The following is a 17,616-nucleotide window of genomic DNA, read 5'->3' on the forward strand; positions in this document are numbered from 1 at the left end:
TTAGAGTCCTTCTAACATGCCTTCTCTACTATCTGTCTTGGAAATATTTGATCCATACATCCTCTTCCATTCCTAAAGCCACCCTGTTGGTTACTCACTAGGACTTCTGATTTCACTCTTACTTTCTCTATAATAATTCTTCCATATACCTTCCCTACAACATTCAACAGACTTATGCCACGATAATTCTTGCACTCACTCACCTTTTTTTTTTGTACAAGGGTACAATCACCGCCTTTTTCCACTCTACTAGCACAGTTTCACTCATCCATGCCTTCTTACATGTCTCCAACATGCACTTCATTCCATTCTCATCAGTACATTTAATCATCTCTGCATACACTTCATCAACCCCAGCTGCTTTCCAATTTTTCAGCCACTTCAGCATTCTTCACCTCTGTGAGTGTCATGTTTTCTGGTAGTGTATTCCTTCTCTGTACACCCCCAAAACCAATCATGTTAACAGTCGCTTTGCTCTCTGCATTCCCATTCTTTAGACTTTCAAAATATTCTTTCCATCTGGTCCTCATTTCATCCCCATGGGATAATAATCTACCAATTACATCCTTCGCACTTTCACATTTCTTTCCAGTGTCACTTCTACATTTTCACACCTCTTTCCAGAAGAACTTCCTCTTTTCAGAGTAATTTGCATTCACTTTCCTTCATAGATCATCACTTACCTCCTCCCTTTTCCTCTTCACTATTCTCTTTTCCTGCTTCTTGATCTCAATATATTCATTTCTTATTTCAATTGAACCCCTGTCCTTTATCCACTCCAGCCACTTCTTCCTCTTTTCCTCCACTGCTCTCTTAGCCTCTTCATCCCATCATGCTGTACCTTTTTTTTTTGTTGTCACTCTTGCCACACCATACACCACTTTAGCATTCCTAACTAAGCAATCCTTACATACAATCCACAAGCTATCCAAATCCATTTCATTCCAAGTCACTGTATTCATCTGCCATTTCTTTGATCCTCAGCTTCTCGACTTTCTCTCCCTGACAGCTTCTCTTTCTCTTTGTCAACATCACTCCTCTCAGCTTGATCTTGCACCCCACAATCGTATGTCTTGACAAACCTCCATATCTTCCAAACTCACTGCCCTTGTACCAGCAACACCACCCAGCATCGATTTCTCTATGAGCATGTAATCAATCAGGCTCCTTTCAACATGATCTCCATTCCCTCTATACCACTTACATTTGGGTTCATCTTTGTGTTTGAAATAAGAACTACAAATGCACAACCTCCTTTCCTGACACGTCCTTCAGTCGCTTCTCATTATCATTCTCTCCTTGTACTCCATTATTACCCATCGGTGGGGGCGCTCGCCATCCACTTACTCGATGTAGTGCTGCTCCTGGGTGTCTGCCCTCTCCTCTCCTTCATCCTTCTCTCCTTCCATCTTCTTCTGTCTTTCTTTCCTTCCTTCTTTCCTTGTCCTTCTGCCTACGTGTGACTGTACACTCCCTCTTCTGTCTTTCTTTCCTTCATTCTTTCCTCTTCCTTCTGCCTGTGGGTGACTGTACACTTAGTGACAAGCCAAATGGTTTCCTGTACACCAGGAAACCATTTACTACAATGGGTGGTAACCATATAACCAGATTTTGGCGCCTGGTGGTTTAGTAGGTAATTACAGCACTCCAATCGGATTGAGCCGGTGAAGGTTTATATCCAAGGGGTGGTTGGGGTTTATTGCTCACGTAATGCCACTCAGGGATGAGTGAGGCTGGTCACTCTCATCTTAAATGTCAGGACCAATTTGCCTAGCCCCAGGCTGCTACGCTCACGGGGCAACGTAGGATTGGATGATGAATGAAAATGAATTGGCCAATGAACTGACTGTAAATGGCAGATGTATGCTATGAGCATATTATAAAGAAAAAGTTATGTGCTGATGATCAGGTTTGTGAGGCACCACCAGGATTCTGGGGGATTCAATGATGTGCTGATTATTGTAAAGACTATTTCATAGGGCTTGCTGTTAACAGTTCTCTCATTTTCATAATTTCTGTTCCATGTTTCTGGACCCTACTTCACCACATCTTTAAGCATGGAATGAAAATTATGAGTACTTTGCCTTCACATCTAAAGAAAAACTGATATTAAGAGCTGGCTACTAACCAAATTCAGTTGGAGGTGCACGTGACAATGGAGATACAGACTGGAAACTGTCAGGAGTACATGTTTGCTCCTGAGTTGGAATGTCTGGCACTAACTGGTCCTCCTGTGAACTGACTCTGTCTCGCATGTCTGAGGGCTTGTCCTGTGAAGTGTTGGAGGGAGTTGGGTCCAGAGTGGGAGAAGCAGGGTCCTCAGCAACATCAAAAGTAACAGCATTGTTCAAACCTGTTAAGACAAAAGTAAAGTTTTTTTACTGGAACAGTGAAAGTAAAGTAGCCACCTTGGCAGTCGCCACAGGGAACTGTACATGACTGAAAGCAAAGTTGCATACCTCAATTGTTACCATATTTTAGTCATGATTAAGGAAGCAAGCTTTATATATCATCATCATCATCAGCTGCAGCAGCAGCAGCAGCCACTGCTGAACAAAGGCCTCCCACAACCTTCACCACAAGTTTCTTGACTGAGCCAGTCTCTGCCATGTTTAGCCAACACACTTCTCTATTTCATTTTACCATCTCTTGCTTGGCCGTTTTCTTTTACGTTTACAATCTCTTCGAGTCCAGTCAGTCAGTCTCTTTTTCCATCTGTTATCCTTTACTCTCGATACATGACCTACCCACCCCCATTTCTATTCTTTTATAACTTCTATAATGTCTTTGACTTTAGTCTGTTCTCTCACCCAAGCTGATCTTTTCCTGTCTCTTAACCCCCGCCGCACTTATCACCTCATATAAGGCGATATGCAGGTCAATCCTGGCTGCGTTGATCACCTCACATGAGGCGAAGGGTCTCCACGCCACAATTTCGGGCACGAGGAAGCATCAGTGGTTTCCATGGGAACGTTGACTCTCCCTCTCCATGAGAACAATGACTCTCCCTATATGCCATAAGAGCAATTGCCAAGCCCTGCCACACCACAGTTGCCAAATACCGCATACTTAGTAATTCATTCTCATTCGTAGCCTAGCAATGGCAGATTCACGCCCATCTACCTCCCACCATGCTTGCAAATTATTGCCACCCTCACACCCACCCAAGAGGTGTAAATTACAAAAAGACAAGGGTGATGAAGAGTTCGAGCTTGGAAGCACTTGATCTGATGACAAAAAAAAAAAAAAAAAAAAAAAAAGTCCTAAGACAATAACTCTGGGAAGGTAATCGGGTTGATAAGAATTAGCAAGGTGGAAGTTAAAGAGATTCCCAACACTGACCTTTACATTGCTCTTTGAGAATGGGATATTGATTTTCCATTGACTTTTGTCAGTTTCCAGGTCTCACAATCGTACCTCACTGCTAGGATTATACACTCGTTATACTCTTCTTGGTTCATACGTACTGGCAAGCTAATTTTCAGGAAGTCTCTATGTTTACTAAAAGATTTCCATTCAACTGTAATGTGCCTTTTGTTAGTTTTAGTATTTGCCCCAAGTAACTGTACTCCTCAACTTCTTCAAGAATTTCTTTCCTTATTCTGATAATGCTCTTTGGTGTATTTGGGTTAAACATTTGTTTTACTTCGTTTCAGTTTTATCCCTACTTTGAGACTTTCTCAATTTTGGTCATTTATCATTTCTTGCAATGTCTCTGCTGTTTCTCATTGGCTAGTGGGCAGGTACTTCCTACAAAGGTCCTTAAATGCCTTCTCCCCACACTGATACAATGGACTTATTTAGCTCTTTGAACAGTGGGAGTTAACTGTTTGCATATATATATATATATATATATATATATATATATATATGGTGTATGGAAGGAAGAGAAGACGGAGGGGGGTGCAAGGAACAGTGTGGTGGACTGAAGAGGTGAAACAGGCTGTGGCACAAATGAAGAAAGCATACAATGAATGGATGAGAAATAGGGGTGTGGAAGAAGTTGAGAGGCGGAAGAGAGAGTTATATGTGGAAAGAAAGAGAGAGGTGAAAAGATTAGTAAGAGAGAGTAAGAAGAGAGTGGATGAGGAATTTGGAAAGAATTTGAGTGTAAAGTGGAGGGACTGTAAGAAAATGTTCTGGAGAGAAGTGAAAAGAGTAAGACAGGGTGGAAGTGAAGTAAGGAGGGGAGTGAAAGATAAAAGTGGTAGATTACTAGTGGAGAAGGGAGAAAAAGTGAACAGATGGAGAGAACACTTTAAGGAATTGTTGAACGTAGAGGATGGAAGTAATGCGAGTATAAGTGGCTGGGGAATGGCTGGGAGAAGGAGGGAGGTGAGAAGACAGGAAGAAATCAGTAGGATAGAAGTTGTGGAAGCAATGAAGAAAGTTAAAACGGGGAAAGCCCCAGGAATTGATGGAGTGTGTGGTGAAATGCTGAAGCATGGGGGAGAGATAGTAGTAGAATGGATGTGGAAGATGTGCAGATTGGCCTGGGAGGAAGGTAGAGTCCCGGAGGATTGGAAGTCAGGTATAATTATTCCCTTGTACAAAGGAAAAGGGGAAAAAGAAGTGTGTGGTAATCATAGGGGTATTTGTCTTCTTAGTATAATAGGAAAAGTGTATGGTAGGATACTTATAGACAGAGTTAGAGAAAGAACAGAGAAATTAGTTGGAGAAGAACAGGGAGGCTTTAGGAAGGGAAGAGGTTGTGTAGATCAGATATTCATTCTTAGATCTTGAGTGGAAAAGTTTCTAGAGAAGAGAAAGAAGTTGTATGCGGCTTTCATGGATTTGGAGAAAGCATATGACAGGGTGGATAGACAAGGATTGTGGAAAGTGTTAAGAATATATGGAGTAGATGGGAAGTTGTTGAATGCTGTGAAGAGTATGTACGATGGTGCGAAGGCTGCAGTGCATGTGGATGGTGAACTAAGTGAATTTTTCTCTTTGAAAGTTGGTTTGAAACAGGGATGTGTCATGTCTCCATGGTTGTTCAATCTGTACATGGATGGGGTAATAAAAGAGGTACAAGGTAGGGTAGTGGATGTTGGAGTGGCCCTGGTGAGAGAGGATAGTGTTTGGAAACTCCCTGTACTGTTGTTTGCAGATGATACTGTGTTGTTGAGTGAAGACAATGGGGAGCTGCAAGGCTTGGTGGATGAGTTTGGGAGAGTGTGTAAGAAACGGAATCTAAAGGTGAATGTAGGGAAGAGTAAAGTGATGGTCTTTGAGAGAGGTGAGGTTAGTGAATGTACAGCGAGGTTGGATGGTGAGGAATTGGGAAATGTGAGTACGTTTAAGTACTTGGGTAGTGTGATGAGTAAGGATGGAGGTTTGGAGGGTGAAGTGCTTGAAAGGGTACAGCAGGGAAGAAAGGTTGCTGGTTCTTTGAAAGCAGTGATAAGAAACAGGGAAGTGAGCATGGAAGTGAAAAAGTTACTACATGACAGTATTGTGATACCAACTCTAACGTACGGAAGTGAAGCTTGGACATTGTTGGAAGGACACAAGTCAAGAGTGAGAGCAGTGGAAATGAGTTATTTAAGAGGAGCCTGTGGAGTCAGGTGGAGAGACAGGCTGACGAATGAAGATATAAAGGAGCGTTGTGGTGTGGATGTGGATGTGATAGGAAGCGTTATGAGAAACACACTGAGGTGGTTTGGCCATGTGGAGAGGATGGAGGGTGAAAGACTGACGAAGAGAGTGTATGTGAGTGAGGTGGAGGGGGAAGAGGGAGGGGGAGGCCGAGGATGAGATGGAGGGCTGGGGTGGAGAGGTATATGAGAGAGGGGGGTGTGAGTTGGGAGCAGGGCAGTGAAATGGCAGGGGACAGGGCGACTTGGAGGCGATTTGTTTGTGGCCACCCCAGATGGGATTGAGGCGTCTGGCAATAGATAGATAGATAGGCAGATATATATATATATATATATACTGTATATATATATATATATATATATATATATATATATATATATATATATATATATATATGTAGCAGCCATGGCTCAGTGCATTAGAGCGCTCTGCTCTGGCCAAAGAGTCAGAGGTTCGAGTCCACCCAAGGGTCATTGGTAGACATCAGGAAGGGCATCCAGTACTAAAGTGCTACACATTCCAAACCTAAGTCCTCTACCCAAGGACAATGACTTGAAAATGAATGACAGAGGGACAGAAGTAACAGGAAGAGGAAAGTAAGAGCGAAAAAGAAAAAAAGGGGAAGAGAAATGTACAGACGGAAAGTGGGAGAAGGATAGAAGAAGGGAGACGAGAGAGACAGATAAGCTGCGGTCTGCCGAGATATTTCCTACTTATTAAAGCCTTTAACAAACGGCCAGTATATGGGGCACTGTACTGTTTTATATCCCATACAACGTACAGAAATCCCCAAATTATCCAGCATAAATAATTCAGTCAAAGCCACGTCAGATAATGCTCCCCCCCCCCCCTTGATAATGATGGGGCATAACCCCAACAAAAATCTTATACAGTACTATAATGCATTACTATTCAAACATAGTAAAAATAACCCCAAATACTGTAGTTTTCCTGACAAACAGTACAGTATTTTTCAGTAATATATACACCTACTGTAGTACAGTAGTACAGAAAATGATTTTGTTGATTATTCCCATATGGTTAGAGATGCACTGTTGGTTAAAGTTGTAAAAGAATGATATTTAATTTTGCCAGATTTTTGCTTGTCAGAAAATGATATTTATTGGTTAATGTCAGATAATCATAAAAGTGATGTACAGCATACTATTTTCTAATTATATATTAATGATTCCATACAAATAATGAATATGAACTGTTCATGGTCTTCTATCTACTGGTATCTATAACCAAATGCCGCAATCCCATAAGGGGTGGCCACTTGTCTTTGAGTTAGTGGTTTTACAGGGAGGGACTCTAACCCCCCGCCAACCCACTTGCTGACATGTAGGGAATATGTATGAGTTGGTTATATGGTTACCACCAGGCGCTGTTAATGGTTTCCTGGCTTACAGGAAACCATTAAGCTTGTCACTCAATGTAAAGCCACCTGAAAAGGAAAGAAGAGTAATAAAGGTGAGAGGGAAGATGGGAGAAATAGGAAGAAAGGAGGACAGACACAGAGAAAGAATTATAAGGTGAAGGAAGAAGTAGGAAGCATTACATCAAGTGAATGGGTGATGGTCACCATCACCCACCACAAATGGCCTTCTTTAATTATCATAATATAGGCTATTTTGGACATACTCGGAACCAGTAGACAATTGATTCTATCAAACTACCCTTCCCCCCTAATCTGTTAAGTTGAGTGTGGGTTTACCACATAACCAAAATGCAGGATACTAGCAATGGTAGTAAGACTGTATAAATAATGCACCTGGTGATGACATAAGAGGTGGGGACATCAGGATGGGGGAATGGCTGACAAAACTTCGGGTTGGAAACTCTGTGGAGTTGTATGGTTCTTCCTTCTGCTCCTCATTGTTCATGACAGCCTCCTGGGGATATCCATTATCTTCCACCTCCTATGGGAAAGCAAACATGGAACCAATCTTAGGGACAAATGCTACAAGAGCCTGAGATGGACTTGGAAATCTGACCTGGGAAAGTTCACAGCCTATGTGCATAGCTTACCTGAGTTCAGGTCACCAAACTCAACTTTGTCATATATTCAACTGAAGCTAAATCTAACTTCACAATGTTAGGTTCAGGCTTCCTATTCAGTCCCTTACGCCTGAGGTCACACTCCATGGTCTCGTCTCAGGTCTTTTTTGGTCTGCCTCTTGCAATGCTACCCGACATTCACAAATCTCACTTTCGACACCCAATTGTTATCCTCCATCCTCTCCACATGCCCAAACAATCTCAATCTACCCCTACCCATCACAACACCAATACACTCCAATTCCAACTTTCTTCTCAATTCCAGTCGTAACCCTAGCCCCCCCAGTTCTCGCATTCGACACACTACACATTCACCTAATCATTACCATTTCTGTACGTATGAGCCAATGAATATCTTCTTCCTTTCCTGCATAGGTCTCACTACCATACAGCATTACATTCCTAACATATACCACAAACAAAGATCCCTTAGCATGGAAGGGGAGCCCTGTCAGTGACAGGAGAGGCAACAGCTTCCTCAACTTCTTTCAACCATTCCTCACTCTAGCCACAGAGCTAGCTCCAGCCCCACCTCCAGCACATAACATGTCTTCCAAATAAAGTAACATAACTCTTCCACACACTCAAAAGACTCACCAGCAAGATCAGTTCTTTCATGCCTGACAATCTCTAAATGCTCTCCCCAAAACGGTAAGCATAAAATTAGCATTTTCTTGCAGTCTACCTCTAAAACCACTTCATCTCTTATGTGTCCACTTATCACAAATACTGCACAAGATGGAATAACTTCCCACACCCACGTGGCAAACTGCACATTGCCACTCTCCCTCTGCTTTGACAGTACTGCTACCAGCTCTAGATATCATCACTTTTGTTTTATCTGCATTTACTCTAAAACCCTCGTGTCCAATACCATCTCTCCACTTTCCTTTGTCTCCCTTTCATTCTCTGCAATCAACACCAAATCATCAGCATACATCTCCCACAGGTGTCTAAGGCCTTCTCCAAATCAACAAAAACAAAGTAAAGACCCCTTTTCTTTCCTATAAATTTTTCCTGAAGCTGTCAAATAATGAATATGGCATCAGGAGTCCCTCTGCCTGGCATAAACCTAAAATCCATCTCATCAATATTCACTCCTTCTCTAATTGGCCTTCTAAAACTCTCTCCATTACCTTCCTTATCTGGTCCAAAAATTTTATGCCTCTATAATTTCTTCTTTCCAGGGCATCACCTTTTCCCTTGTACACATTTACAATCACACTCTTCAGCCAGTCATCTGGGACAACACACTCATACATCATCATATTAAGTGATTCAGTAACCCCACTCCTGTATAACAAAGCTAATATATTATCATGTAAGGATTTCTCAATTCACAAGTTTCCATTTCTATTTCTTATCACTGCTTTCAACACCTCAACAACTTTCTCTATTCCAATTTCTTACCACTGCTCTCAACACCCCAACAACTTTTCTTCCCTGTTGCACTTCCTTCCTTTAGTTCATCTTAATACTACTAAAACTACTCACAGCAGTGTCTATATACCTATACTCTCCCTCTCTCTCTCTCTCACACACACACACATATATACAATAAACCTTCATTAGTCGAACTATATGGGGTTCTAAGGTAGTCTGACTTACCAAATTTTCTGACTGACCAAAAATACTTGCAAAACAAAAAACTATATTATCCTCCCAATAGTCACAAATCATATGATTACTTGTTTATTAACACTAAACTAAAGAAGCATTTATAAAGCAATAAAAATAAACTATAAAAGCAATTCAGTGCATGTCATAGGTTAGGCTAGGATAGGGGGTTGCATAGATGGAGGAGTGCAACAGTCACTTAATTAGGTAAAGTTCTGCACTTATTTACTTTACTTTACAATCAATTAATCTAAAATGTAACACTTGTTATATAATAAACTAAAATGCAGCACTTAGAATATAAGAAACTAAAATGTAACTCCTTGAATAAACACTCACACCTCGGTCAGAGTTCGACTTACCGGAAATTCCACCTTCTGCAGGGTCAACTTATCAAGGTTTTACTGTACATGTATAATACTGTGTATATATATATATATATATATATATATATATATATATATATATATATATATATATATATATATATATATATATATATATATAGTAAATTCAAATGAATAACAGTCACTACCCGTTATGTGATGGGGTTACGTCAGGTCATACCTTAATGTATAACGAGTTTATTGTTAATCAGGAGATTGAAATATATTATAAAAGCGGGGCTATGTCAACTCAACTTCCCAAAGTCACCTACCCAAGACTGAAACAAAAATGACAACCCACCTTAATCACTTCCTGTGTCGGTCCAAGTCGTCTCCAAAACCAAAACAAACACTATCATACCAATACAGGTGACTTACTCACGTACAGTAAATCGTTGCAACAACACAATAACCACACTTGCATAATGCTGGCCTGGTGCTACACGATGTATACTGTAGTACGATGCTTGGCTGAGAGGTGACGATAGCAAGGGAGCACACGTGAACGAGTGGAATAGACAGGGCTTTGAAGGGGTGGTGGGACTGTGCAACTGAACCAAAACAATGCTCTACATGCTAGGACCGCCATCTTGCCTGAGACGAGCGACAGTCGCCTTGCATGTGCCTGGCGCTTCATACGAAATTTTCCGGTGGCAATATTATTATATTGGGAAATACAGTACATCGTAAATTGGATTTTGGAGTGTAACTTTTTTGTTATCGTTGTAGCGAATTATCATGTACCGGTTCAACGTATAACGAGTAGTGACTGTATAAGGTATAGTTGATTTTACATGGTAATGATCACAGTGGTATCTGACAACACATTTTTTGAGAGGCTGCATTATCACCTACCATACATTATGATTTCCACGTAAGTTATGTTGGACCGAGTATGAAAAACAAGTTCATTTAAAAGATCACAATATCAACTGACTACAAGAAAATTATACCAGAGCCTACACTTTATGCCTGGTATACTAATGAACAGTATGCACATCACAGAGAACAGGCTATAATAACAATAGGTAACACAGCCAAGATTTATTCATCAAAATATATAGTGTGAACCAGGTTATATATTAAACACATACAAATGTAATGGGATGTATAAAAGCCTGCATTGCCTAGCGGCAATGTGGGGATCCTCTCTTTGGCTCAGTGGTAACTTGAGTACATATGAGGCGCGAGGGCCTGAGTTCAAATCCCGCCCAGACCAGTGATTACTTTGTTAAGTTTCATTCCCACCTTTACATTGGCTGGCAGAGGCGTGGGATGTGAGGCAGGGCTTAGAGGGCCATGATGTTGTTGACAGTATCTTAAACCTTACATCCCGGGGGTGAGCTGTCTGTGTGGTTCGCGGGCCCCCACTGACGGTGGCCTCCAGTGGGCTATGCTACCATGTGTCTTTGAAACTGACCAAATTAATCACCAGGGGGAGAAAAGAGTGATGTAATGGGGTGTATAAAAGCCTGCATTGCCTGTAGGTAGAGCGGGGATCTTCTCTTTGGCTCAGTGGTAACGTGCGCGCGTATTAAGCACGAGGGCCCGGGATTGAATCCCAGCCAGACCAGTGATTAATTTGTTAAGTTTCAAACCCACCTTTACACAAATATATCAATTTCCTAGCCCCTTCAGTCAAGGTATTTCAATCTGGCTAATACCAAATTATTGTATTCAGCTTAGGTACAACATAAATAGAGTTTCTGGGATTAGAAACAAGTACAACATACCCAGGCTGTAGGGGTTACAAACAATCTCTCTTACCTCTTCGGCCTGGGTTTGTCTTCTTCATTTATCATGGCTAACACTGATGTGTTTATTCAGCTTAAACTGGATATCTCTATGGCTGTAGGAGTTAAAATTAGCTACACAAGCAATACCAGCAATACTGGTAACAAGCCTTATGCATGAACTACATAAAATGCTTCAGACTGCAAACTGAATTATATAAACCTACAACTGTATCAAAAAGTATATTTATTACTAAGATCTGTACACATACCTTAGAACTGTTAGGAGAATTTTCATCTGTGGAGTATGTTTTCCTGTCCACACTCACCCGCACCTTCACAGTATGGAAGCGTGTACTTATGTCACCAGCCTATTGGTAAAACAGTTACATACAGCTATCAATTTGAATGAAGGCCACTTCAAGACTAGACCTTCTCAAAGGGAGAATGACAGCCAGAATTAACTCTTCCTCATTCTGGCCCAATACAGATCAGAATGGGATGTCACAGTGAGGGCAATGAATGTGGCTAGCTCTAGCTATTACACTGTATGCTTCTGTATCAGTCTGTGCAGTCGTGGTCATAAATAGTCATAAATAATCACCTATCCTCCAGTACCACATGCCTCAGGCTGGCTCCTTCATGCACGGCAAGTCATAGTGGAGTACAAATGTTCGTGGGCCCTTCGGGACCCTCGCACTTGCTCCTGCGGAGGGCTCTCGCATTTACGAACTGTTTTAGTGTAACGTTGTCACTTGGATTTTTTGCAGTTAACCAAATGATCATGTTATCTGCAGCTTCGGGAATGGCACCCAAGTTGTCCGAACGCAAGTCCTAAGCACACACACAGACACACAGCTACTGCTCCAGTTTATTTTAGTTCTACCTCTGGCCAAAAGATTCTACGGAGATCCTATGCCGGGCTTCGGAAGCAGCATTTTTCAGTCAAAATGTGATCACTCATTAAATATAGTAACGCAGACACACGGCTACTGATACAGTTTATTTTAGTTCTACCTCTGGGCAAAAAATTCTACGAAGATCCTATGCCAGGCTCCAGAAGCAGCTTTTTTGGGTCAAAATGTGATCGCTCATTGAATATAGTAAAAGTTTTTCAATTGTGATGGGACCAAGTTTTTTCACATCAGCAAATTTTTTGCAATTTTTGTGCCAATTTTGGTGCGATTTGAATGTGTAGTTTCGGCTGCCCAAAACACACACACACACACACACACACACACACGCACGAATACTGCTATAGTACATTAGATGAGGGGCTGAAAGGGAGGGGTCAGAGAGAGACAGGAAGGTGGGTGGGGGGACGAGTGATGGTGCGGAGGTGGAGTGAGCGAGGGGGGGGGAGGTAAGGGGGAGAGAGAATGAAATGCGAAGTGGTGGTCACATTATTCGTCTATTTTCTTTCATTCAGGGCATGATATAAAGGAGTTAATATTTCATAGATAAGGCTGCATTACACCTTGTATAGAAATGTCAAATAACAAGCTTTAGATAGGTGGTGATATCAAGGGCTGACTCGTGAGAGAAATATACTGACGTGACAGATCAAACATTAGTGCAGAGCCAGAAGTTTCCAGCAAAACACACTATTGCCTTGTCCACCAATTTGTAACTAGTGGTATTTTGTCAGAGGAAAATATAATTCCGAGGTGATGAGAAGGCATTAGGGTTGTTGGATGGCCATTCAAAGCCATACCAGCATGAGTCCAAGCAAAAGATTGTGAGAGATATCGTTATTATATCCACCAATGTGCATACAGTAGACATAAAATTTATTTACCTTTTATGCACAATTATGTTAAACAGCCTTTTCACACAGAGATGCCATAAATAGTTGACATGATGGTGACTGTACACAGGGAGTGTATACCGAGAGGATGATCATATTTACTGTGGACACAGCCATGTCAAGGGTTGCATATGATATTTAGTTACAAAAATTAATTACTAGTAGGAGTACAGGACCTTTCTTACATTACAGAAGTCAAAGCCATCCAGATTCCATTCTGCATCCACAGTCAAACACGAAGTGGTGCCAAGGCACAGCAGACCCATCCCCGGCAGTCATTTTAGTGCTGACATATAAAAACAACAGGATATCTAGTCAAAGATGTCATATATCAAATCTGGAATAAATCAGGTGAAAATTTACAATTTTATGCCCATTTGACCCACCTGACATTGACCTCCTAAACTGCTAAATGGGGGGACCCCCCTGATGTAATGAGGCATGTTATAGGATGCAGATTTTGAAAGATGCACCTTTAAGTTTTGGTTTCACGTCGATATGACGAATTTGAAAGGGGTTATGGCGAATAAACTTTTTTTTTTGGGGGGGGGGGGCTACAACCTGGGCCATGGCCCAATTTGGCCCAAAATTTATTCAGGTGATCAGAAGGTCATAGCTCATCATCCCTGTAATTTTAGTTAAAACCAAACCAGTAGTTTTCGCATAAAGCTATTAACAGATAGACAGACAGATGACAGACAAGCCCAGTTAAAACAATATCTGTCCCCGAGCCCCTCCAGGGCGGGGAGAGGTAATTACACGGATAAAAACAAATACCTGGCTCTGCACTAATGCTTGATCTGTCACATCAGTATATTTCTCTTGTGAGCCAGCCCTTGATATCACCACCTTTCTAAAGCTTGTTATCTGACACTGCTATACAGCATTATCTACCAAACATTAACTCCTTTATATCATGCCCTGAATGAAAGAAAATAGACAAATTATGTAACTACCACTTTGCATTTCATTCTCCCTCCTCTACCTACCCTCCCTCCCCTTTCTCCCTCCACCCCAGCACCATCATTTGCCCCACCCACCCCCACCCCCATCAGCCTTCCCTTCTCTCTCTGGCCCCTCCCTCTCAGCCCTTCTTACTCCAGTGACTTGCCACGCATAAACGAGCCAGTTTGAGGCTCGGAGTACTTGAGGATAGGTGATTATTTTTGACCACGACTGTACATGTCATAGGTGTAAAAAATATTTTTAAGTAATGACCTATTTAAAATTCATAAAACACACACACACACACACACACACACAAGCATTACAAATTTAAAGGCCCACACATGAAACTCAGGACCTGTGACAGAACAGTGTCAATCAAAGCTGCAATACACACACACACACAAACACACACTAAATATAAAAAAGAACCTAAGCTATTTTATGGGTCTGTAAATGGTAAAATGGAAGTTAAGGACAGTACAATACGACTGAGAGATGGAGACGAAACTTACAAAAGAGAAGATTTGTGCGAAATAATGAAGAACAAGCTGCAGTCAATGTGTTGGAAGAGGAATTTAATGAACCTGAAATGGAACCCAGGATGACGAGAATAGCAGAAATTGCAGATGACATGAATGAGGAGCTACAAATGATGAGGGACTTGGATGTGGGGAAAGCAATGGGACCAGATAGTGTGGCTGGGTGACTCCTGAAAGAATGTGCTGACCAATTAGTGTGGCCTATTTATGTCATCATTAAGAGCTCTCTCGAAAACAGACACTTACCTCAAGACTGGAAAACAGCAAAGAGAGAGGAGACAGGGAAGATCGACTCAAGTACAGACCTGTGTCACTTATTTGTGTTGTTTGTAAAATCTGTGAGATAATAATTAAAAAAAATGGATTTAGTATTTAGAAGACAATGAAGTGATAACACCAAGACAATTTGGTTTTAGAGATGGAAGATCTTGTGTTACTATCCTATTAAGCATCTACAGTAGGGTAACAGACGTCATACAAGAGAGCGTGGGGTGGGCAGATTGTGTCTATCAAGATCCCAAGAAAGCATTGACAGGGTGCCATATAAGAGACTGCTGTGGAAGTTGAAGACCTTTGGAGGAGTGCATGGAAAACTATTAAAGTGGAAGGAAGATTATCTGATAGGAAGGCAGATGGTGACTGTAATAAGGGACAAGGTTTCACAATGGAAAATGTGACCAGACGAGTACTCCAGGACTCTGTCTTAGCTCCAATTATGTTTCTGATGTATGTAAATGTTTTATCAGAAGGCTTGAATAGTTACATGAATATGTTCACAGATGATGCTAAAATCATGAAACATATTAATGTACAGATAGTTGTAGAGAACTGCAAGAGGACTTGGATAAACTCCACAGCTGCAGCAAAACTTGGAAAATGGATTTCAGTGCCAAGAAGTGTCATGTATTAGAAATGGGAGTAAGTGAAAAAAGACCACACTGGACATACAATGTGGGCAATGAGATAATTAGTAAAAGATAAGGAGGATTTGAGAGTGATTGTTCAGGATGACTTGTCACCAGAAAAGCATATTAACAGAATCATTGGAGGCACTATGGAATACTGACCAATATGAGTGGCTTTTACTTATATGGATGAGGAAATGCTGAAGGAGTTGATAACGACCATGATAAGACCAAGACTAGAGTATATGGCTGTGGTATGGTCACCTCATTTGAAGAAGCATACTGATAAACTGGAAAGGGTTTAACAGATTGCTACAAGGATGATAACATGCTTAAGGGAACTGACCTATGAGGAGAGATTGGAAAAAAATGAAGTTAACAACACTGCACGAGAAGGAAAACATGAAACTCGACCAATTAGAAATGTAAGAGAACTGGAAAAGGTGGACAGAGAGTGATCACAATGTTGACAAATGTAAGAGAACTGGAAAAGGAGGTTAGAAAGAATCTTTTTGTGTTGGTTGATGGAAGAACAGGAGGTCATGACTTCAAGTTGTGGAAAAGTAGATGTCTTAATGATCTTAAAATATACAGGTTCCCGAATAGAAGCATGGGTACTTGGAATGACTTAGACGAGGTAGTGGTGCAGGCAAAAAGCATTCATATGTTTAAAACTTGACAGGATAAATGTAGATATGGAGACAGGACATGAGCTTGGCTCAATTCCTGTATACTACAAACAGGTAAATACAAATACACACACACACACACACACACACACACACACACATATACAGTATACACATACCCGGATAGTGATTGGTTTCTCACTGAACCAGAAGCAACTGTGACCACCTTCCTTAAACCCTGGAGGCTCATAATCAGGTGGAGTAACTGTAAAAATTAATACACTGTAATTAAAAAAAAAAAAAAAATACATATGAATACCAACACTTTCCAGTCCATATTACCCAAAGCCAACTCTACAATTATTAAACATAAAAATTCATATTTACATGGTACGTGTCCAAAAAATATTAGTTTTCCATCTACAGTGAATTCAAATGGAAGAAAATAGTAGGCTTCCTTTCCTTGATGTATTAGTCCATAGACATGGCTCTTGTTTCAGTACCTCTGTTTACAGGAAGAGTACCTTTACAGGACTTGGTTTTAATTTTTCGTCTTTTGTACCCGGGGTCTTTAAACTCAACTCAATTAAGACTTTGTTAATCAGGTGTTATAATCTTTCCTCAGATTGGAATCTGTTCCATTTAAAAATTAATAGGCTGAGAACCCATTTCTTGAATAATGCATATCCTTTGCATCCTTTTGAAAGTACCTTGCATATGGATTAATTATTCAGTTGCACAAATCCTGTTTTTTAGTTCCTAAACAAGTATTTTACATTAGTCTCCCTTATTATGGGCACAGCATTTTCTCATCAGAAAGGATCGAATTAAATAAAATGCTTAATATAGTTCATCCACAGGTTTCATTTAGGTTCACCTTTACAAAGTCACATACTACAGGTATAAGGAGAGATTCTCAAAAGCTTTATGCTCGAACATTGTGTATAAGTTTAATTGTTCCTACTGTAATGCCGGATATATTGGGAGTTATATTTGAAACCAGAAAATTAGAATGTTCGATCACAAAGGCCTGTCATATAGAACCACTTTACCACTGTCAAACCCTCCCTTCTCGGAAATTAGGGAACATTCTCTTGTTTTGGGTCATAGTTTTGATCTGGATGATTTGAGATTTTAATGACTAATAGAGATAAAACTAGTCTTAGAATAGCAGAATCATTGTTTATACATGACTTAAAGCCTTCATTGAATACCTATGACTCTTCCATTAAATTATTTACCAACTGACTCATTATGATTCCACTCAGCAGTCTCATACAGCTCAACCATGTTTACTTTTTCATAGGCTTTTGTGTACTGACCAGTGGCTTTGTGTAGTTGTCTTGGTGCAGGCCTGTGTAAGTTAACTCTTTAGTAATTTTGTGAATGAAGT

At 40.7% G+C, this 17,616-nt stretch overlaps 1 protein-coding gene across 1 annotated transcript in view; it reads right to left on the bottom strand.

Moving 5' to 3' along the window:
• The window catches only part of LOC145412982 (uncharacterized), a 67,539-nt gene that overhangs the window by 25,273 nt on the left and 24,650 nt on the right, over positions 1-17,616 (bottom strand). Inside the window, exons 7-10 of the mRNA XM_080282805.1 lie at positions 16,403-16,488; positions 11,668-11,766; positions 7,373-7,520; positions 2,129-2,353 (exon numbers count right to left, since the gene is read on the bottom strand). Coding sequence (XP_080138931.1) covers positions 2,129-2,353; positions 7,373-7,520; positions 11,668-11,766; positions 16,403-16,488 — 558 coding nt within the window. The remainder of the gene's footprint in view (positions 1-2,128; positions 2,354-7,372; positions 7,521-11,667; positions 11,767-16,402; positions 16,489-17,616) is intronic.

Source organism: Coenobita brevimanus, chromosome 94 (assembly GCF_032717465.1).
Source record: "Coenobita brevimanus isolate Jiangsu-jjx chromosome 94, ASM3271746v2, whole genome shotgun sequence".
In the NCBI taxonomy this organism is placed as follows: Eukaryota; Metazoa; Arthropoda; class Malacostraca; order Decapoda; family Coenobitidae; genus Coenobita; species Coenobita brevimanus.